We start from the raw sequence: 22,359 nt of genomic DNA, 5'->3' as shown, positions 1-22,359 counted from the left end.
TAAATTTAGCAAATGTTTATTTAGATATCTTTTCCAAAAAATGCTCGTTTGTGATACATTGTGTGAAACTGGTCATCAGAAAGCAAGTGCTTTCCGTCAAAGGGCTTTATTTTGTTGTCTTTGTTGCTTTCGTTGCAGGTAGCGAGCACGAGCATCGCTGACGGCGGTTTCATCGTTTCGTTTCTCCAGCTTCTTCATGACATCCTCGGTAGAATCCTCTGAAAAAAAAAGTAAACAATACAAAGGAAGCTATTAGGCTGTTATAGATTATTTCATTCACTCTTCGTGCCCAAAGGGCATTTTAATCCATTAACCAACAAGCTGTATAACATCACAATTTCAAAATATATTATCCAAGGAATTCTTAAAACCTAGTTGTCTTTTGGCTGCTTCTCTGGTCTCCCATTTCATCATCTCCTCATCAGTCACTTCTTCTCTTGCCACGCTGCTCAGCTCATAGACGTCCACCTCATGTAGTTTAGGCAATAAGTCCTTCACCCACTCGTATCGAATAGGACACGCGGTCCGGATGTACACCCGTGAGGTCACCAGCACATCGTGGAAAATGACCCAGTTCAGCTCATGCTCATGGTCAAACAGCTTAGAGTAGCAAGAGAGAAGCACAAACGTTTTGGTTCCAAACATAATGTGTCCTCTATGAATGCAGTTTGTTAATCAAGATATTTTTTAAATTGCATTTACCGATGAGGAAGGATGAATGTGAACCATGGACCCGTGGCCATCCATTGTGCAAAATACCTTTCCAACAGACCTTTGTGAGATGGAAAAAGATTATTCACAAATCTTGAAAAGATCACATGACTAAGAGATGAGAAAGGATTCCCAAAGGAGAGTTAAATATGGATGATTTTAAATGAACCTTGGCGATACCTTCTGGCAACGTTGGTGAAGTATCCTGTGCACAAGCATCGTCTGAAGAGCTCACTCTTATTGCCATCAAATGTGTCTACAGGGAAATCTCTCTTCTGAAACGAGGGGGGTCACACGTAAAAATTAGTGATCACAGCAGTGTGTTGGAAAACAAACAACATTAATGTGGAGAGCAAGCATGATTCACCGCAGCTAATAATAAATAGGCAGAATTGCAATTGTGTATTTGTACAGTTGTAAATGTTTACATCATTATGAAGCATTTCACAGAGTATGGAAACACCAGTCAGTGATGTGGAAATGATGTTCCATAAACTGCTGTACCTGTTGGAGGCGGAGGAGGATCTCTCGCAACTGAGTCTCCACGCTAAAGGCAGACTTCAGTGCCCTCCAGTGGATCCAATTATCTTTACACCACACTGAGGGTCTGTCACTGCAGGGTACAAGAGAACGGCTCACACTCTTGATAGTGGTGATAAAATATCATCGTGCAGTTTAAAGTCCTGAATACATGGCAAGTGATAGAATGCCACTAACATGTAATGGCATGCACAAAAATAACTAATATGGATGCATCTTGCAGCATTAATCCGTTAAGTTCTTTACCTGGATTTACATGACTGAAACACACTGAGGAGAGTGGCAAAGTCATTCATACTGGTAGCCAGCGCCCTGTGCTTGTCATCTGCCTCTTTCTGCTGCTTGGGGTGGCCTACAGGCAGGAAGAGATCAGTCTTAACACTTCATTTCTCTATATTTAAGAGACATGTTTAGTTTCTTTGCTACTAGACAATTCCCTTAATACATTCTAAATATAAATTTTTTTTTTTGCAAGCTCTGTTTTTTCTCCGTCGTAGTTCCAAGGTTTTCTGTTTGAACGCTAAATTGTTTACCTGGCCTGATGAAAATGTTCTCTACAGACAGCATGGCGGCCACAGGGAGCAGCAGGTCCTGACAGCCGAGTGAAGCGGCTTTAATCAAGGCCCTGGTAAGGCCTGGATACAGGGGGAACTCCACCATCAGCTCCCCGAGCCGTGTCACTCCACCTCCCCTACAGTCAACATACCAGACAGAGCAGAGCTCATGACATTTCAGAGAATGACTTAAAACGCAACTCCTGTGCTTGGAATTCTGCAGGTCAACAGATGTAACTGCTCACCTGTCGATGGCATCGAATTGGTAGAGTTGTTTTAATGCCTCAAGAATAAACCTTTCCTCTGGACGGTCCAGATAAGGAAACCTTAAAAGAAGCCAACTCTTTGTTAAAGAAGGTCAAGGGAGCAAAAAACAAAGCCGAGCTATGAGAAAGCAAGCAGACTTCAAATGGGTGTAAGTGTACCTAATGACGTCATGGACACCCAGGCACTTGAGTGTGAGTATCACCGAAGTCAGACTTGTCCTCTGGATTTCCGGAACAGTATATTCAGGCATGCACTTCTCCCAGAATTCATTGGTGTAGATTCGAAAGCATTTCCCGGCGGAGGTTCTTCCAGCTCGGCCTGCTCTCTGCTGAGCCTCACTCCTAATCACAGAAAATCCCCACAGAAAAATCCAGTCCGAAAAATAAATAGATAACTAATGGCATGGTTGTTAGCAGGGGAAGTACTTTAACAAAACTCTACTTTGGAAACTCACTTTGAAATAGGCACCACTTCCAATGCATCCATGCCTACCCTTGAGTTGTGGTTGAGTTGCTTCACAAACCCACTGTCTATGATGTACCTTTATGGAAAAACAATTGGATGAGGAAATGCTTTGCGTGAAACATTTAAGTGATGTTAATGACACACACTTTGTTTTATATCTCATAAATGCAGCCTAGTGGACAGTGAATAACCATAGGCCTCACTCACTTTATGCCATTGATGGTCAGAGATGTTGCTGCGATATTAGTGGCCACAACACACTTCCTTATTCCTGAAGGTGGGGGCTGAAAGATCTGCCTCTGTTGATCTATGACGAGCAAAAATGCAAAAAAAGAAAGATATTGACTTAAACTGGAAAAAATCTACAATTTGAATCCGTTTGTTTATCGATGAATAAAATGTGACAACTGTTGTATGCATTTACCAGTTGGCATGGATCCATAAAGGGGCAAAATAAGAAGGCCCTCCACCGTTTGGTCCTCCACATCATAGCGGTAGTCAACGGACTCAGCTTTTTCATACAACAAGTCGCACGCACGCTCAATCTCTGACTGTCCTGTTAAACACGGAGGGTTATTGTGAGAGTTCAGAGTTTGATCTTAGAGCTTGATAATTGTGAGTTACCTGTCAAAAACACGAGAATATCCCCAGCCATTTCACCGGTGTGCACATCAAGGGCCACTTTGACCACCTGCAAAGCAACATTTAAAAAAAATAAAATAAATACCAACAAAACATATCCAGCTATAATAAGATCAACTTGAGTAATGACAGTAAAGTTGTGGAACCAAGTTAAAAGAAATGTTATTTTCCTTCGGCAATCTTAAAAGTAAAGAAAAAACACCAAAGGTGAATCTCAGTACCTCTTTTACATAGCCAGTGCTTTCTATGTCTTTAGGTCCTACAGCAAAACCAAATGTGCTGGTGACAGGAAAGGTCCTCCCAGGAATGGCAAAGACGGGGCAGTCCCCGAGAAAGGCTGAAAGTTTGTCAGCTTCCAAGGTGGCGGACATCACAATCACCTTCAAAGGGGAGGCTCGGCCTTTGGTGGCCTCAGCAGGGTTGAAGAACATTTTCTTCAATAGACCCAAGAGAATATCCTGCACCAGATACAAACACGTAATCAATAGGAGCCTCGGAAGACTGACAGGGAGAAGCACGTTTTGTATGATGACCAGCTGTAATGTGCAGAAATGATAAATGTTTATGATACTGGCTATTGACTTACTGTGTTGAGGCTGCGTTCGTGGACTTCATCCAAAATCACAACACTGTACTGAGAAAGCAGAGGATCTGCCAGGACCTCTCTGAGCAAACAGCCGTCTGTCATGTACTTCACCGCTGTGCTCTGGCTCACACACAGGCATATCTTCAGGTTAGCGAATATTCACTATAAAAAAAAACATTTCTATACATGTACAAAGGCATCTTTACCACTCACCTGTGATGTGCAGTCATCAAATCGTACTTGGTAGCCAACTTCTCTACCCAGAGTGCACTGCATCTCCTGGGCTACCCGCTGGGCCACCGTGATGGCGGCCACCCGGCGGGGCTGTGTGATGCCAATTTTGCCATCTTTACAAAAACCTAAACAATAATAGGATAGAAAATAATCCCAACGTAGTCTTGCTTTATGTAGTTTGTGTTTAGCAGTATAACTTAATATTAAAAAGGGACAGGACAACGAAATTCACAGCTTACTTGCTTGATAGAGGTATTTAGGAAGTTGTGTGGTTTTCCCGCTGCCAGTCTCACCGGTCACAACCAGAAAAGTGCTCTCTTCGACAGCCCGAGTCAGTTTGGCTTTGTGCTTATAGATTGGCAGATGTTTTGACTCATCTTCTCGTCTCGTTGATTTGGACATAGCGGACAACGAGTTCAGCAGCAGGTGATAGTGTGAGGAGGTGAGCAGACGAACGAAATGCGGACGTTAATCATGCGGAACGCGATAGGTTGGTGTTTGTACCCACAGACGACGGCATTTACCTTTAAAAATAGTGACTTCAACAGTTTTGTCTGCGATTTCAAACACGACACACTCGCTCAATTACTTCCGCAAACTAACTCATTCGGTGTTCCTATTGGTCGAGCTACAGGCACATGACCGAAACTCCTCCACCACAATAAAAGCATGCGTAGAGATTTAAAATTTTTTGTATTAAACTTTATTTACACCGAAATGTACCAGACCTTATTAATCACACAAATAAAATAAATCATGTTATTTCTTCGATTTGTTCATATGTCCACAAGTGGATTTATTAATTATTAAACAGAACCCAGAATAGTGTCAATTTTCTCAGAATCAGTATCAGGTTTATTGCCAAAGTAAGTTTTCACTTGCAAGGAATTTGTCTTGGTTGTGTTTGGTGCATACAATAAACATGTCATAAAAGAGAAAAAGTACCGGAATAGAAATTTACACTAAAAAATATGTAAGAGACACTATAACATATAACTTAAACAGACATAAACATAAACAAGTTTGTAGCCTACAATATAACTGTTTTGAGGCAGTACAGTTTGTGCAGGGAGTGCAAAAATATCAATATCAAAATACAAAATAAAGTTTAGAACAAGTCATTTAATATTTGTGAATGTGAAATGTTCCCCATACTCAACAAATGAATGTCTCCTGCGTTTTCACGTCAAGCCCACCAACCACAGGGTGCATACAATTTACAGTGATGAAAAAGAAAACTGGAGACACAAACAAGCTTTTCCCACCATCTAAACACCTACATCATCCAACATCTGATTACTTGAAATTAAAGTAAGGTGTAGATTTATTTTCTTTACAAACAATGGACAGTTCTTGATTGAACCGTTCTCAATGTCCTTATGTGACTAAAAATATCCCCCCCTTTTCTGGTCATTTACAGTAAATACAGGAGAGGTCCACCAGAGACTACACTGTAAAGGATTTCCTGTCCTGGCCCTGCCATGGTATGTCTTATTTTACGCCTTCCTGAAAGACATGGAAAAACAGACAGACAATCATTCACAGTGTGAAATGCAAGTGTAAATTCATAACTTATTCACTAGACTTCAAAATGGTGGGCTCTACTTACCATTGCTGCAGGACTGTAAGCAATCTGGTCCCTTACAGATCTCTACATCACAATGGAAATATACCTGTAGGAGAACATCCCATTTAAAATAAACACTATGGCTAAAATTACCAGCACATTAAAAAAACATCTATTTCTATGAATTATTATTTTTTTATTATTATTATTTTTTACTACATACCAGATTTTCAAAGGTAGCAGGCTTCACAAATGAGAACAGCTTGACCACAAACCATTTATGAAGAGAGGGATATTTAATCTCCTTGGGGACAACTGGCAACACAACAGTTAGGTGGCTATCGCCATTGAAAGGGCATCTGGATTGGATACAAAGATGAGCTTTGATCAAAGCACAGGCACTACCTTTAAATTACCTTTTGGATAAAGAAATAGCAAAATACAGAGCATCTGTTCATGTCACACAAATTCACCCTTTAACGAGCAGGTTCCATTTCTGTGGGTCATGCGGGTTTTTAGTCGGCGTCGCCCAGCAGTCGTCCAGCAGCAGCACCAAATCCTGGTCCACATGTTTGAGAATAAACACCTCCACATACACAGGCTGGCCAATCTCAGTCACTATTGGAGGGTCCCGAGAGGAATAGAATGACTTGTAACTGGAATCTGTAGATAAAAGATTAGATGTTTCATTGTGGGAAAAAAAGTGAAGATTAGGAATGAAAAGCAAAAATTTAACTAACCTTTGGCAAACCTCATTTCAGTCCTCAGTATCCCCTCATTCTTCAGAGTTGGAAGGTGCTCAGATTTTTTTCCCTGAACTTTGATGCCCAGCTGAGTAATTTGGGCCAGTGCAAAGCTACAATGCACAGTATAACTAATATATGAAGATAAAAAGAACATTTAAATGAGTGTCCATTACCATCACATCGCAGGAGAAGTGGAACAATTTAATTCTTACTGGAAAGGAATGTCACGAAATATAGAGCCTGTCTGCGGATGTTGTTTCACCTCAATGTTGACCCAGTAGGTTATAATCCCATCTGCTATCTGCAAGACACAGCCCAAACCTGTTTAAACACCACCTGACCAGTCTAAAGAGAGATGGGAGTCAATTCACACACATTTACCACAGACTGAGTGCCACAATCAGCGAAGGGAAAGCTGAATGTGACAGCATCCTTGGATCTTTTCTGGGGTTTACAGTTGTTGCCTTGGCTGGAAGGGATCCAGAGTGCATCCAGGTTCAGAGGTGGGACCGTGTCATTCCGAGGGATGGTGATGTTAAATCCATCCTTGTGGCAGAAAACATGCCTTGGTACTGGTGGATTATCAGTTTTGTTCACATCTGTGGAAAACACACTGAGGATTAATAATAAAACTAAATTCTGAAACATAACGTCATGATATCTATTTGCACACGCAGAATTATACCTTTTATTTTCCTTTCACAGGTGAGAGGAAATGACTTGACAACTTCAACTCTTCCCTTGTCAAGTGCCATGACGACAACAGTCAGATTTGTCATATAGTTCTATTGAACAAAATGATAAGAATATGAAACAAATATATGTTTTGCATTCAAAAATCAACAGATCAAGAAACTAGTCGACATACTTGTCTTCTCACAAAACATCCATGGGAAGCAACTGTTAAGATCACAAAGGTGTCAGTTTCTGTCAGGAAGTAGTGACACTGTTTTGCTATTGCGATGGCTTGGTAATACCCACTGTGTTCATCTGTGTGAAAATGTGGACAAAAACCAAAGCGAAACCCTTCAAAGCTGTGTGTGTCATTACCAACAACATGCATCTTTAGTGTCTGTCTTACCTTGTACATAAATGGTGAGAGGAAGATCAGAAAATACCACCTTTGATATGTAAACGGACATGAACCCATCGCGGCAAATCAACGCGCCACCATCCATAGTGTCAGACACTCGGAAGAGTTTTGAAGCAGCATTGGCTTCATGTTTCAGAAGGAACAGTGATAATGAAATAAATGCAACCAAAAGGAAGTCAGTACTGACGGCCTTCATCTTTGGAGACTCTGTGAGAGGCTAAGCAGCTGCTTGTCATTTGGCTTAATTGGCATGATGAGAGTAAAAGCAACAAAAAAAGTTTTAATGTTCTAAATTAAAGGTGTGAGCGTCGAAAAACAAAAAAAACAAAGGGTTTATATTTGATCTGCAAGTCAAACAGAGCGTTTATATGGTCAAAATGTACTAGTTTGGCTTTCACATGCATAAAATATGGAACTCGCATACATGGGTTTGTTGCATTCAACACACAGACTGCTTCTTGATGTGCATGTGAAGCTCTTTATTTCATGAACATTACCAAACAGCAATCACTACAGGAAATACAGTACATTTGCAGACAAATGAAATAAGACGTGTCAAGTTTAATATGCAAAATGAATAATCGATAACATTGGAAAGGATGTTGATACTGAATAACGTATTTCAACAGCTGTTTAAACTCCCCTTCGTTTTCTAAAGGTAGTTGAGCTGGTCTGTGCTCCTGTTGTAAATCGGGTTTTTGTATTCACCATCTGACAGAGACAACGGAGAGGAGAGCAGTTGAGCCACAGCGTTATGTCATCCCTAAGATGCCCACATATGAAGTCAGCATGCACTTTCCTCGGCCTTTTTGGCTAAAAAAACAAAATGATTTTGTGAATAATGAAATTATTTATTCTCACATGCAGATAAATCATTCTGACAGATGAGATAAATGGAGGAGAAGGTTAAATACCTCTGAGATGATTCGCCGCCCCAGCTGGCCTGGCTTGTTGCATGCTGATTTCCGCTTGGTTAACTGCGTGATAAAAAGAACAAACGTGAACTTCCTGACAACACTGAACCGATGTAACATGATAAACTATGCTCATTTTACCGTAATAACTCCGGCCGACACTTGCTTGCCTTAATCTGCTGAAGAGTTCTGGAGAGGCGAGAGAAGATTGAGTTAGAGCAGTTTGTCACGGCAAGATGATAAGAGTCGTGATAGAAACTGATCATTTTTATATTCACCACTGTGAAATCGCCGTTTTGTTCTCTGACTGTCCGTCTTCTCAAACTGGTTCAAGTTTGGATAAATCCCACTGGTGCTCTGAGTGGGTTGAGACCTATCTGGATCAGGGAGAACTGCTGGCGTTGGATTGATATAATTTCTGGACAAGTCATCCTGCTGCCTTGATGGGTCTTGGTCATCATTTTCTAATATTCAAAACATAACAAAGGTATTAGCTTTTTAACAAGGTGAATCAACAGATGCCATGTAACGAAAGAATCAAACTAAGGAGAACTGTGTTAACCCACCATAAACCAGATTATCACTGCCTGCTCCTGCAGGGAAAAGGAAAACACGTTGAAAAAGAAAAAAAAAAACAGAACTGAAATATCACCTTCGTGGCCTACAACAGTGTGTTTGTGTCGTTACCTCTCGGCTGTGGATCGGCAGGCCGTGGAGCGCTGGCGCCTGCAGTGGGATGTGGAAGAAGCAACGTGAAGGAATTGTTGGACATTTTGGGAAACATGCTTGTTCTTGCCAATAGTAGAAGATCGATATGACACGTGGTCTCCTTGTGAAGGAAGCGAACAAACATGTTTCCCAAAACCAACCCTTCTTTTGAAGGAAAGATGTGCACAGAGGGAACTGGAACCCCCTCAAAGACCAATGTTGTCCCCACATCACTGGTTGAGAATCACTGTTTTACAAAAAACTACATCTCTGCTTTCAATAACTCAATGTTGAAGTCACTTGTCTTTACAGGAAGGACAATATAGGAGCACAACAAACTCTGTCTCCCCATGTATCCTTATGGGGAGGGATTACGTATTTCCGCTTTTACGTAGATCCCAGTGGAGAGCGTGCACTGTGATAGGTTTCCTTCTTTGACAAACACAGCTTGTGTCCAATAGTACTTAAAAAAAAGAAAGTAAAAAAAAAGACCAGACCTGAAAGTATTTTTCAGCCTTTCTAGAAATTAACTTGAGTAAAAGTAAAAGTATTTGTCTTGGAAATGTATTCAAGTAAGAGTAATAAGTACCAAATAAATCTAACACTCAAGTAAAGTACAAATCCTCTGGATATGTACTTAAGTACAGTAAGTAAATTTACTCTGTTACTGTCCACCACTGGATGTGCACTACTGTTTATTTTCTACTATATGTATCACTGTGCTTTGCCAGTTTGCTCATTTCCATTGCTCTGTGCATGATATATCTTTTAAAACCACACAACTCTTTGAGCGACTGTGTACCGAGACAACATGGTTGAATCTAATGGAAATGTTGTGAAATCGTCTCTCACCCTCAGTTCTTGCACCTTGAAGATTGTCCTGAGTTCTGTTGTTAAAGCACACTGAAAGAGAAAGTTACAGTCAACCAATCCAACAACACCGCAAATCATTTCCGCTCATCTGTGGTCTGAGAGTATACTCACGTATGCACATCGCGCAGCAGCAGCCGGCGCCGATGCTCAGCAGCAGGAAAACTGCCGCGCCAACACAGATGTAGATCAGTAGCCTCGGGTCATGGTTTAGAGCACCTGCACAACAGGTTGTGGTTTTGACAACGATGCATTTGACAGGAAACTCTAGCTCACTTTATGACTATGGAGAGGAAGGAGGCCCCTTGTTTCTCAGCACCTGAAAACGTTTTCAAACAGAAAGTCGCCCTCACCTCCTTCAGCGGCCAACTCCACCTGAAGACAGTCGAGTCCCTGCTGACAGCGATAACACCCCAGGTCAGAGGTCTGAAGCTCGTCGATGCGGATGGAGTAGTTCCTCTCCGAGCCCTGGTTTGGAAAGGCTTTCACTCGGCCATTCCTGTGGTCCAGGAACTTAATATGGCCTTCAGATGTGAGATGAACGAGGTCCGCCTCAGGAGAGTGGGTCCACGACACCCAGTTGAGGCTCATGTTTGCAAATTTGCATTGGAGGAGCACAGAGAAGCCGAGTGCGGCGCTGAGTGTGTGTTTGTCACAACCATCAGAGTTCTGCTCACAAGAGTCTTAAAAGAGAAGAACAAGTTTTGAGTTTATGTCATATAACCAAGAGCACTGACAGTAGAAACTCCTCCTCCTCGTGACTGTAGATATTCAAAACTGGTGTCTTGCCGAATTAACTGTCAGGGTTGAGAATGAATGTGTTACAATTACAGAAAATATGAAAATGAAAACTTCAAACTATCAAAGACACTGAACAAAAACGTCAATGAACTGATTGAAAGAGATTAAAGGAGGAGGGGCTGGGGCATCTGCCATATAGCCTATGTATAATTAAATATATTTAAATAGAATACTAACATCATAGTCAACTATTAGTAGAAATATCTCGTCTTTGTCAACAGATTCGCCAAGCATTTCGGATGTATATTCAAATATCCGAATACTTGTAAAATGTACAAATGGATCAAACAATTATTACAGCAAAAGAAGAGAAGTTTTATTCGTATTTTATATAAATAGTATTAGAGTATATTATAATAGTATTATCATTCTCTATTTTCAATGAAGGACTTACCATTCGAAGACACACAAATAAAGCACAGGGCTAAAAGGGGAATCCACCTGTCAGCATCCATTGTCCGCATCTTCTGGCGTGAATAGCAGTGTGACAGTCTGTACACTAACCCCCCTCAGCATCACTGGAAAAAAAACCCCACAAGACCATCACAGTAGAGTTAGTCATTCACGGAAGTGCTTTGCTGTGTTTTAGTTTCATGTGAATGACATAACATTTGACACTTTTTTTTCAAACTTCAACTTCAAAACTTCAAAGGCAATTCTGCCAATCATTGAATTTAAGTCAATAAATGTTTATATTTTATGAACATGTATAAATGTGAGAGAAAGGCCCGAAGTGATTGTCACCTCCAGACCACTTCCTGATGATGCTTCCGGAGAAAGAGGGCCATGTGATGAAACATACAAAGGTCCATCTTCACAGCACACTTTCAAACCTATGTCTACATAACATAAACTCTGTCTAAAAGTGAGATATTTCCCAGGGTCACCATGTATCTGTTGATTTGTGATGATTTGAAAAGAGATATAGAAACACTCAACAACCCCGTGATAGAGTAAAGAGTGGAACATTCTATTTTTTAATCACATTTTTACATTTAAATGAATCGTGACAAGGATCTGTCTGCTGGTGACTTTGTTAATGTGAAGTTTGCAGGTAAAAAATCCAAATCCTATACTATGTTGGATTGGTGGAGAATGTTGAAGGTTACGATATCAGTGCAAAATTGGAAAGCCCATCTTCACATTTAGAGAGAATGATGAAGGATGATGTGCTCAAGAAAATACCCACACCACAAAAACTTGGTGGTACAGCCAGAGGGGAACATAAGTTCACATTCCCCTGCAGCATTGACAAGTTCAGTAGTAGGCCAAATCTGTGAAGAGATTCAGATGCAGATGATTTGCAAATGATAAGGTGCTCATTTTGGATTTTTTTTTTGTTCTGAGGGTTGAACAGTGGTGTAGTGTGTAGCACTGTTGCCTGACAGCGAGAAGGTCCCAGGTTTGATTCTTGGGTGTGGATTCCTTCTGGGTGGAGTTTGCATGTTCTCGCTGTGTAAGCGTGGGTTCTCTCCGGGTTGGATTTTGTTCTGAGCATGTGTTCATGTGACGCTAAGCCTTGTTTAAGCAAATTGGCCTTTGATGTCGTAAACTATCTTTAAGTAAACCACCAACACCACAAAACGTGTACAGCTAGAAGGGAGCTCATATTTCCCTGCAGCATTGACAAGTAGGATGTTAAGTTGTATAGGCCTAGTAGGCTGGATCTGCGAAGAGTCGTGTGACGGTATAGGCCTTGTTATAGAAAAGTGGCCTTTGATGTTGTTAAAACTTTAAATAAACATTAAAGTAATTTTGTATTGAATTTGTCTTGCTTTTATATAGCATTATCGTTTGTGAGATTATAATGGCCTTTATTTCAATTATCAATGGCACACTTTACCCCAGTGTATGTCACTTCTAAACCACTTTTTTTTCTAAAGCTATATTTCTCAAACACTTTATTTAAAATCCAAAGTAATTGCTCCCAGGGATGCACAACATCCTAAACTATATGTCCATATATTAGTTGGAGGCATTACTATAATCCCCTTGCTTTAAAGGCGCTTTAAGTAAAAAATTGGCACTACTTACCCCACTCTCCCCTATACCTGCTGAAATACAGCATATTAAGGTAGACTCGTTTTTTTCGTCTTTTACAATCCGAAATTAATTTCACTTTCCATCTCTTCGAATACCGGATGTCACAGAAGTCACCGCCGTCTTACTTTAAAAGTCACACCAGGATGTCGCGCTTACTGACGCTGACTTGACTCCGTGGAGACGAGCAGCGGGAGCGCTCCGAGTGTCCGCGGACAGCTGCAGGATGGCCGGGTTCTCCATCCATGGATGCTTCCTCTCCTTCCTCGACTACAAAACGGAAAAATTCATTGTCTCCAAAAATAAGACAGTTGGAGTTTTGTACAGAGTTTTTCAGTTATTAATCATCGGTTACATTATAGGGTAAGTCGGCGAATCACTGCCATATCATATTATTAGCATATATCTCATTTTATCTTATAAAATGGTAACCTATAAATGACAAAACTTTAACAAATAATCATACTGTTAATATAGAAACGTATGTCTGAGGAGTATTAGGCTATATATCCTACTGTATGTTGACCCTAACCGCATTATATTTTAAATATCCTAAATAAATAAACTGAAAATGCAACAACATATAGGTCTATAGATGATCAACAATTATTTTATTCCGCATTTAACTTTAAGTTTTTGATTGCTAATGAGTTCAAGCCAGTGCAATATAGTATTAAACTGTTTTACACTCAAATGCCACATAAAGTTTGTTTTAATGTTCAGTACTCTTGTAACTTGTTAAGAGCCCTGTAGCAAAATGCAATAATAAATACAGTTGTAAGCCCAATAAGAACATTTGTCTAATGGAGTCACATGTGCTTTATAATAGAAACCAAAGCAACAGGCATCAAACACTTTTAATATATGAATAAAAAATCTGATAATTGAAAATCTGATAATCTGAAAAATGATACCACAAAAAGTAAATCACAGTGTTGAGTTCAAATGTAAATGCAGCCTGTATTCTGATTAATATCCCGACAACACGCAGTCTGCATTTCCTGTCGTTTCTAACAGAAACCAAAAGAGAGTCAAACATCATACATTACACAAGATGGTTTAAAACGCATCTCTCAACCACAGGTGGGTTTTCATAAGCAAGAAAGGCTACCAGGAGACAGACGACGCCATCCAGGGCTCCGTTATAACTAAACTGAAGGGAGTCTCTGTAACGAACACCACTGAGTCTGGTCTGGTGCTGTGGGGGCCTGAGGACTATGTCATACCGCCACAGGTGAAAACATTCAGCGTTTTGTTCCTTATGTCTGTTCGGGGCAGGATTGATGTGAATTGCAGCTGTAACATGCATCAGTGCAGGCTGAGAAAAGTGACAAAATGTGAAGAAAAGCCGAGCAAAGGTGAGGAGCCAAATACACGGTCACACAAGCAGGACTGGTTGAGTGGCTTGACATTTTGGGAATTATTTACTTTTTTGAGAGGCAGGTTTAAATCAGGTAATGGGGAAGAAATTATGTCAACACAATGACCAATTCCTGTGATTTCTCTACATCTAGGGTGAAGCTGTTCTGTTTGTGGTTACCAATTTCTTAGAGACGCCCAATCAGAAGCTGGGACACTGTGCCGAGGTAAGAACACAGACTACTGAACACCTCACACACTTAAAAGTGAAAATGAAACCACACTGACAACTGAAAACCTCTCATACTTAACCTCTCATATAGCATAACACCTCACACACACACACACACACTACTGAAAATCACACCTCACACACACTATGGAAAATCACACCTCACACACACTACTTTACTTTTTTTTTTTACTTTTACTTTTTTTATTTGCACCATAAAAAACGACAATTACAAAAAACAGAAATGAAAGAAGAATAGTAAGTGCAGGAGAGGTTAAAAAAACCCTACATGGGCTTATAAGAAGCACCTCCCCAAGAAATATACACATTCAGAGGATAAATCAACAACAATAGGAGAAAGCAACAACAAATAACAACAAAAAAGGAAGCAATACAAGTGCCATTTTATAGCACACACTCAAAGAAGTCAGAAATAAAAACATGGGTATGTATGAATATAAAATAATTGTATTTAACTGAGTGTATGAGCATGTAAAGAGATAATGATCCAATGACAAATATACTGGAAAAGAAACTATTAGGAACTTTGATTTAACAGGTAAGCTTTCAGTCTTAACTTAAAAGTATTGAGGGATGAAGATAATTTAACAACATGAAGATGGGAATTCCAAAGAATGGAGCCTCTGTAAGCAAAAGAAAACTGAGTATGAGTAGTGCGGCAAAACTACAGAAAATAACACCTCACACACACACACACACTATTGAAAATCAAACCTCAGACACACACATACTACAGAAAATAACACCTCACACACACACTACTGAAAATCAAACCTCACACACACACACTACTGAAAATCAAACCTCACACACACTACTGAAAATCAAACCTCACACACACACTATTGAAAATCAAACCTCACACACACATATACTACAGAAAATAACACATCACACACACACATTACTGAAAATCAAACCTCACACACTACTGAAAATCAAACCTCACACACACACACTACTGAAAATCAAACCTCACACACACACACACACACGCACTACTGAAAATCACACCTCACACACACTACTGAAAATCAAACCTCACGTACACACTACTGAAAATCAAACTTCACACACCGTGCGGTCGTGTATGTCTTTTGTGTAATATATATGAATACAATTTAAATTAAAATACAGACACCTTTAGGAAAAGTCAGGTACCATCAGGATTTAAGTCAAAATGACCTTTATGGCTGTTGTGACACATACATAGGTGAAATACACATAGAATAATGGTTACTTAAAAAAGGTTTGATTTTCACTAGTGTGTGTGTGAGGTTTGATTTTAAGTAGTAGTAGTAATAGTGTTCAGTATGTTATATAAAAAGGTTCCTTACAATAAGTATGAGAGGTTTTCAGTTGTCAGTGTAAAACTGGTCTGTTTATGGTTAAATATTTCTTGACACATTTTTTTTCTGTGGCTTTAGAGCCCCAAAGTGCTGGATGGACACTGTCAAGATGACAACGGCTGTGAAAAGGGGAAGATGGTTGTGGCTGGTAACGGTAAGAGAGAAAACAGTGCTAATTTGCCATTATGTAAGTTGGCGGGCTCTGTGCCATTATGAAATATGATTAGGGTCTAAATTCTACAAGGTTACCTTCTCTCTCTTAGTTCCAATTACATGAAAATGAGTGCAACATAGAAGACACAAGTGCTTAGGATAGCATATTTTAAGCTAATGTCTTAACATTTAAGGCCCCCTGGTAAACCCCTGGTTTTGTGTAGGTCCTTGAAGGTGCAAGAATGCTTTTGCAATGCATTTAAATAGCAGAATTGAACTGATCATGTGTAATCCATATATTGGCAACAGAAATGTGATACACTGTGGGTCTTGTTCTGCTGTTTTTCTGAAGGAATCATGAGTGGCCGGTGCTTGAGGAACAGCACCTGTGAAATCTACGGCTGGTGTCCTATTGAAAGAGAATTCAAACCACAGTAAGAGGCAATACAGACACATACAAATATGCATACTCTTTATGCAAGCAATAACAAAACAAAACTTCAATATAACTAATGCACCTTTTTTCTTTCTTTTTAAAAAAAAAAAAAAATTTCTTTACAGAGGGTCACTCTTGACAAACGCTGAAAACTTCACCATCTACATCAAGAATTTCATCCAATTTTCCAAATTCACATTTTCAAAGTACGTTCTCACCATTACCTCTCCATGTACTGCTTGGCTATCTGAAAACAGCTGTGCACAGAGCAGTGCAAACTCATATATACACACTTTGTGCTACTGTGCGTTTCTCAACTCTAAGGTCGAACGTTTTCAAAACGCCTGAAAACTCCTTTTTGAGGAATTGTCGATTTGACGAGGAGCTCCACCCCTACTGTCCCATCTTTCGCCTGGGTGACATCACCAGCCGAGCCGGATACAACTTCAAGGAAATGGCCACATTGGTAAGTATTACACATTTTTTTTGTTCTTATAATGGCAAAAGAATCAACAGCATCACATGTATATGGTCATATTTTTATTATTAAAAATAACAATAATAATAATAATAATAACTACGGAGCCAGGCGAAATTTATGAGAAAAAAAAATCACAAATTTGTTAGATTATAACGTCATACATTTACAAGAAAGATAAGAGTGGAAATTTATGAGAAACAAATTGCAAATATGTAGGATTTTTAAAGCACATGATGGAATTTGTATTGTGTTCTGCAGGGCGGCTCCATCGGCATTATGATAGAGTGGGACTGCGACTTGGACAAAGGCTACTCTAACTGCCATCCGCAGTACCACTTTACTCGTCTGGACATTAGTCTCTCCAACGAGACCGCCACACCATCAGGATTCAACTTCAGGTCTTTGTCTACATCGCTATGTCCCACAGACACACGTGGTTCTCTTTAGAATTAAAAAGACATGGTTAGAACGGAGAAAATTATGGGGAAAGTCTTGATTGCATCTAATTATTTTGTATTCTCATGTCTCAACATTCTACCAAACAGAAAAGCTCAGTATTTCAAAAATGCTGCTGGTGAGAGGTATCGATCTCTGTTCAAATTCTACGGTATCCGATTCAACATCATGGTGCACGGAAAGGTAAAGTTGTTGGCTCCGCCAAAGCGTACAGCACATTAGCACATAATAACAAACAGGAAAAAGCTTGCAGGGTCTTGAATCATCCACAGCAAGATAGCAACAGGATCAGATTGTACTGTGATACCTTATAATATCTTTTTACATCTCACCTTGAAAGACATTTTAATGAAAGACAGACATCCCCTTTAATTGTAAGCTTTTTACTTGATGTGCTGTCATTCACAGGCCGGGAAGTTCAGCATTGTCCCGACAGCCATCAATGTTGCTTCAGGGCTTACTTTGATGGGTGCTGTAAGTATCATTCTAATAGTTTATTAAAATGCCTTTAATAGAACTGCACAGTTTTTTTTAGTTTTTTTTTGTATTTCGCCTTTTTTTTTTGACAATCGCATCACTTAATTTGACAGGGAGCTCTCTTCTGTGACATGGTCCTCCTCTACATATTGAAGAAGGGCAACCTTTATCGAGCTTGGAAGTTTCAACAACCCAAGTAGGTTTGGAAGAGGCGATCTTTAAGCATCACATAACGCCCGTATTACGCGGTGGTAAAGAAACTGAAGTATTATACAGGTCCATTTATTACATATTATATACTTGGCTGATTAAAATGCTGGTATGACTAATGGCTCATCTGCACAAATACATAATAATCTCTGTCTCTGTTCCACACAGTGGACATTTGACATCGACATCTGCAAACTATGACAGAAATGGCGTCGTGGAGCAGGAGAATCTGAGGATTTAGTCTTTTCACCACGCTGGACAAGTTTGCAATATGCCCTTGTTGTTTATGGCATATGACAATATTGCTTATAAATCTTTAAAAAACTGACATACATACATCAGTACAGCATATGCTGGTGTGGTGCTCCTATTAGAACGATTTACGGTTGAATTTGTTTCTTTTAAGATGCTGTATATGTACTGAATATTTTTACTATTTTTATTACAATCCATTCATTTTAAACGAAGTTTAGCCATAAAATGAGTGTGTGTGTTGTAGCAGTGTTGTCTGAAACTGGTGTTCTTGCATCCCAGTCACTTTTAGTCAAGCTCAAGTTGTAGAGTTAGTTAAAACAGGCAAATTGAATGAAACCAAATGAAACCAATGTTACCTCCTCTATAAACACATTGTGTAGTTGCTTGATTTGCAATGATGAACAATTCCTGTGAACGATATATACCGAATAAATGATTGTGCTTTAAGTGCCGGTTTTCCTCGAGTGAATGGGCTGATGATAAAAAAATAAATCAAAATGTAATCAGAGTTTTATTTCACATGAAAAGAGTAAGTCACATCCTGAATTACCCAAGAAACATCATGTATTGCTGTTTTCCAAAATGTGCTTTATTTGAATTGTCATCTCTGTCATCTCTTTTATGCAATTTTTATGTCGTTTTTTAACTTTTTGGTGTTAATGTGGCACTTTGATGACAATATGGTTGAATATTTTTCCAGGAAACCACAATATTTTCCAGGATATTTCAACTTTTGTCTCATTCTCCTTGTGTTTTCAGTGACTGGACAATTGGTCAGTTGTTTTACAGGTTTTCCAGGTTGCCACTTTTTTTGTGATTTGTTGTAAATGGGCTAAACAAATGCAGAGAATGGTATGGTCCGTTTCACTAAATGAAGATCACTCACAAACAAAATATTACAGTCTCCACATAGATGTATATTTCCTGGCGTGTTTTCCTTAGCCTACTACTATCGTCCTGCACTTCTCCACTGTTGCCTACAGATGCCACTAAAGGGCAATGAAAAGTTGTAGTCACGGTCAGAAACATGTCAAAGTCTGCAGCACCATGGTCCATGGTCTGCACAGGCTGTTCATCTCATTCATTGTTTCAGCAAAGCTTCACTTATAAATGTAGCATTTGATCTTTAGTGAATGGAAACTTTTTTTTTTTTTTTTTAGGAAAAACATCAATGAACCGTGGATAGTTATCAAGTTACATTTTCACATTTTTAATGTTCTTCTTTCAAAGCTTCACATCCAATGCAGGGAAACCAGCACAGCACAGCATTAAAGGACATGCTGGTGTCTAGTTGGATTCTCAGGACGTCAAATACCAAGCTTTGTCACGCCCATGATACCAACGCATGAGGGAGGCACCCTTTAATTATCTGTATGAGATGCACCGGCTCCCCATTAGCGTGTCAAGATCTTGGGTTTTTGTTTAGTTACTTCCTCTTTTATTTTTGAAGTTCAATGTCTCTCGTGTCCTGTGTTTGTTTAACTTCCTTTCTGCGGCCAAAAAGTCTTTTTTTTGCAGAGGAAGGTTTCTAAGTGTGTGAAATGACCCGGAAGTATCTATGTGTCAGCTATGATAAGAGCCGTTCGATATCTCTCAATGCTAAGGAAAGGTGCTTCGATGCTTTCTTTCTGATCTCCTTTAGCACATAACAACGTAAAGCCCCACAATTCCTTGCGGCAGCATTGTACTATACCTTTTCTGCACACATGAAGGAGTTGGGATATGGGTGGGAGTGAATGACTATTTATTGCTGTAACTTTGTACAAATTTAGTTTTTTATGTGAGATGGGGATTGATGATGTTTGTAAAATGTTCTGATGTAGGTTTTTTATATTCTATTTACATTGAATTGTCCCCCAGGGAATACAGGTGGAAAATATGAAGTTTGCCAAAACCTGGTGCAATGCATCGCTCCTCGTTTTATATAAGGCTAATGTTTTATTGTGCACTGTCCTTTTTTTTAAATAAATGCAATTACAACATTTTGAAGTGGTCTTTGTTTCCTTAATTTGCGTATTATTTTAGGCCCAAGATGATGTTGTTTCCAGACATAAAGCTCATCTCAGAAATTCTGAGTTTACAAACAACATGCAGGAGAGGGTGAAAAGCAAACGCCTTGCTCGTCATCAAGTATGAAGTTGATTAAATGACTCATTGTTGCCTTCGGCTTTGCCTTTTCTCTGGGACATTTACTGGATTATCATACACAAGGAAGTACACGACTGGTTCCCGTTTGTCATGTGTGTGTGCAGGTATAAAAGTGCCAGTGCAGGAGGTTTGTCCAAATACCATCTGACAACATGAAGGCTCAACTTCTGACGCTGCTGCTCGTGTTCCTCCTGTGTAGCATTCAGGGTGAGTGGCCTTTGTTTAAATACAATATTTCTGATTATATTTAACTAAAACAAAGATCACGACAAAGAAAAAAAAAACTTTGAATACATGTAACTATAATAGCACCACATAGCTAGCCAGTATTCCCACTCACTTATCATTGGCTTCTGACTTCTCATCAGTGTTCACGCTCAAATGCTACATCTGTCAAGACGAGAATGACACCATCTGCAAGAACACCACAAAATGCCCGGATGACGCAGATAACTTCTGCAGGACCTACATAAAAGGTAGGCAGAGCCCGTTCTGCTGCGTTCACCTTGTTTTCCAATACGTCTGCGTTTTAAATTTCCTGTTTATCTTTTTGAGAAGAGCCATATTACGTGCTCCAGTAGCGATGGTTAAGTCTATATTGTTGTGTTTTTTTTTTTTTTACAGATGAGCAACTCTCTCGAACTTGTGAGGACAACTGTGTCGAAGACAGTGACACACAATGCTGCAACAGCGACCTTTGCGTGCCCTGAGTCCGCACTCGGCGTTCACCTTCACTTTCTGATTCGTGAAAATAGCATATAAATCTGATGATCTGAAGATGATTAATTGGTCTATCATTTTTTTAAGCCGACTCTCCTGTCTTTAATTTCCTTTTAATATCAATGAAATCTATAAATGTTGAGTTATTTAGTCACGTTTGTTAACTTGGAGCTTTCACGCTGGTAGTCACGGCCATGTTTTTTTTTTGCAAAGAACTATTGCTGGAGGCAGGGAAACCACACACACACACACACACACACACACACACACACACACACACACTCAGTTAATCCTTTCCTGATGTCGCTTAGTGGGTCAGTCAGTGCAAAAGCCTACTTCTATGTGGGTCGTTGTCTGTCTTTGCTGCAATGTAAAGTTTGACTCCCTTTCGGGTGTCATCTGTCTCAAAATCATTAAATGGAAGATTACGAATCTTTTAATTGATCACATCATTTTGGCTCAGCTGTCTTTTGTAACAGGTGAGACGAGGGGGAAAGGTCTCGTGCGTGAAGATGTAAAAGGCTTGCAGCTTCTGAGGGAGTCTCACAAGGGTTCCAACGCCCAGTGTAGCTTGTGTGCTACCTTAGGTCATCGCGCTATTCTGATCAACAGTTCCTGACGGTAACTATTAAACTGGCTAATAATTTCCAGTAAGCGTATTATCCGAGCTAACACACCCATGTGGCCATAAAGACATTGTGATAGACTTACAATATAATAATAATGATAGACTTGGAACAGCCAGGCACAGAATGTATAGATGACCTGCTTTTAGGTCCACTTGTGTCAACCCAAGTGGGTCTTACTACGGGAATTCATGTTTAACCAAAACCCCACTTGGGTCCATAAAGGCCCCACTTCACTTGATAATGACGATATGTCACAAACCTTCATTTAGCATTCCCCTTTTGACCACAGTGCCAGTCCTCCCTCATAGGTGTGGCACACGCCAGACAGCAGTCACTTCCTCCATGCCATTATCACACCCTGTTACTGTCACGACCTGGCAGGCGGATCAGCAACCTCAACATATTTCTCATTTTACATTTAAGGGTGTTATTATTCTCTGTTGCCAAAACAACACAAAGGCGTTCACACCAGATCACAAACACTATTATAAAACCCACTATGAACTAGCTAAACTGAATGATTTGCATAGATTGTATACTTTCCAACACCACAGATTGTTCCACTTACACCAAATCATACCATCAATGAAATATAGGTCATAAGTGTTAATCTCTCCGGCTGTTCAGAGGTGGATGATTGATGGATTAACAGGTCAAAACCTTTACACTTGACGTGTGAGCGGTTAATACACACA

General features: G+C 39.7%; 5 protein-coding genes across 6 annotated transcripts; 2 read left to right on the top strand and 3 right to left on the bottom strand.

The window, feature by feature from the left end:
- Positions 1-12: 12 nt before the first annotated feature.
- Positions 13-4,593, bottom strand: dhx40 (DEAH (Asp-Glu-Ala-His) box polypeptide 40). Its single transcript, XM_084020329.1, has 17 exons — positions 4,239-4,593; positions 3,979-4,124; positions 3,766-3,885; positions 3,401-3,637; positions 3,162-3,228; positions 2,962-3,093; positions 2,745-2,844; positions 2,527-2,613; positions 2,231-2,413; positions 2,051-2,131; positions 1,785-1,942; positions 1,498-1,603; positions 1,216-1,324; positions 892-986; positions 703-772; positions 372-600; positions 13-218 (listed from the first exon to the last, which is right to left on the bottom strand). The coding sequence occupies exons 1-17, from the start codon at positions 4,399-4,401 to the stop codon at positions 97-99; spliced, it is 2,205 nt and encodes a 734-aa protein (XP_083876455.1). The 5' UTR covers positions 4,402-4,593; the 3' UTR covers positions 13-96.
- A 510-nt stretch (positions 4,594-5,103) lies between these two features.
- LOC311020350 (zona pellucida sperm-binding protein 4-like) lies at positions 5,104-7,688 on the bottom strand. The gene is made up of 8 exons (XM_084020340.1): positions 6,998-7,688; positions 6,694-6,911; positions 6,525-6,613; positions 6,307-6,440; positions 6,040-6,229; positions 5,790-5,925; positions 5,609-5,672; positions 5,104-5,505 (listed from the first exon to the last, which is right to left on the bottom strand). Exons 1-8 carry the CDS (start codon positions 7,089-7,091, stop codon positions 5,414-5,416), a joined length of 1,017 nt encoding a protein of 338 aa, XP_083876466.1. The 5' UTR covers positions 7,092-7,688; the 3' UTR covers positions 5,104-5,413.
- A 154-nt stretch (positions 7,689-7,842) lies between these two features.
- LOC311020354 (uncharacterized protein) lies at positions 7,843-11,202 on the bottom strand. 2 transcript variants are annotated; one of them, XM_084020347.1, is made up of 10 exons: positions 11,093-11,202; positions 10,251-10,580; positions 10,012-10,116; positions 9,880-9,930; positions 9,007-9,045; positions 8,886-8,912; positions 8,598-8,783; positions 8,461-8,508; positions 8,320-8,382; positions 7,843-8,218 (listed from the first exon to the last, which is right to left on the bottom strand). In XM_084020347.1, exons 1-10 carry the CDS (start codon positions 11,160-11,162, stop codon positions 8,190-8,192), a joined length of 948 nt encoding a protein of 315 aa, XP_083876473.1. In that variant the 5' UTR covers positions 11,163-11,202; the 3' UTR covers positions 7,843-8,189. The 2 variants fall into 2 exon arrangements, with proteins under 2 accessions (XP_083876473.1, XP_083876472.1); XM_084020346.1 differs by having other exon boundaries at positions 7,843-8,116.
- Positions 11,203-12,890: 1,688 nt separating this feature from the next.
- On the top strand, positions 12,891-18,614 carry LOC311020352 (P2X purinoceptor 5-like). The gene is made up of 12 exons (XM_084020344.1): positions 12,891-13,101; positions 13,822-13,972; positions 14,253-14,324; positions 15,778-15,853; positions 16,205-16,286; positions 16,414-16,494; positions 16,613-16,754; positions 17,028-17,167; positions 17,315-17,408; positions 17,634-17,699; positions 17,816-17,898; positions 18,081-18,614. The coding sequence occupies exons 1-12, from the start codon at positions 12,965-12,967 to the stop codon at positions 18,151-18,153; spliced, it is 1,197 nt and encodes a 398-aa protein (XP_083876470.1). The 5' UTR covers positions 12,891-12,964; the 3' UTR covers positions 18,154-18,614.
- A 1,751-nt stretch (positions 18,615-20,365) lies between these two features.
- On the top strand, positions 20,366-21,487 carry LOC311020355 (uncharacterized protein). Its single transcript, XM_084020348.1, has 3 exons — positions 20,366-20,522; positions 20,684-20,791; positions 20,940-21,487. The coding sequence occupies exons 1-3, from the start codon at positions 20,468-20,470 to the stop codon at positions 21,023-21,025; spliced, it is 249 nt and encodes an 82-aa protein (XP_083876474.1). The 5' UTR covers positions 20,366-20,467; the 3' UTR covers positions 21,026-21,487.
- The last annotated feature ends 872 nt before the right edge of the window (positions 21,488-22,359 follow it).

The sequence above is a fragment of the Eutrigla gurnardus genome (assembly GCF_963514095.1).
Source record: "Eutrigla gurnardus genome assembly, chromosome: 10".
NCBI classification, from domain to species: Eukaryota; Metazoa; Chordata; class Actinopteri; order Perciformes; family Triglidae; genus Eutrigla; species Eutrigla gurnardus.
The sequence above is the reverse complement of the archived record's forward strand: the minus strand, read 5'-3'. Positions and strand labels throughout refer to the sequence as shown.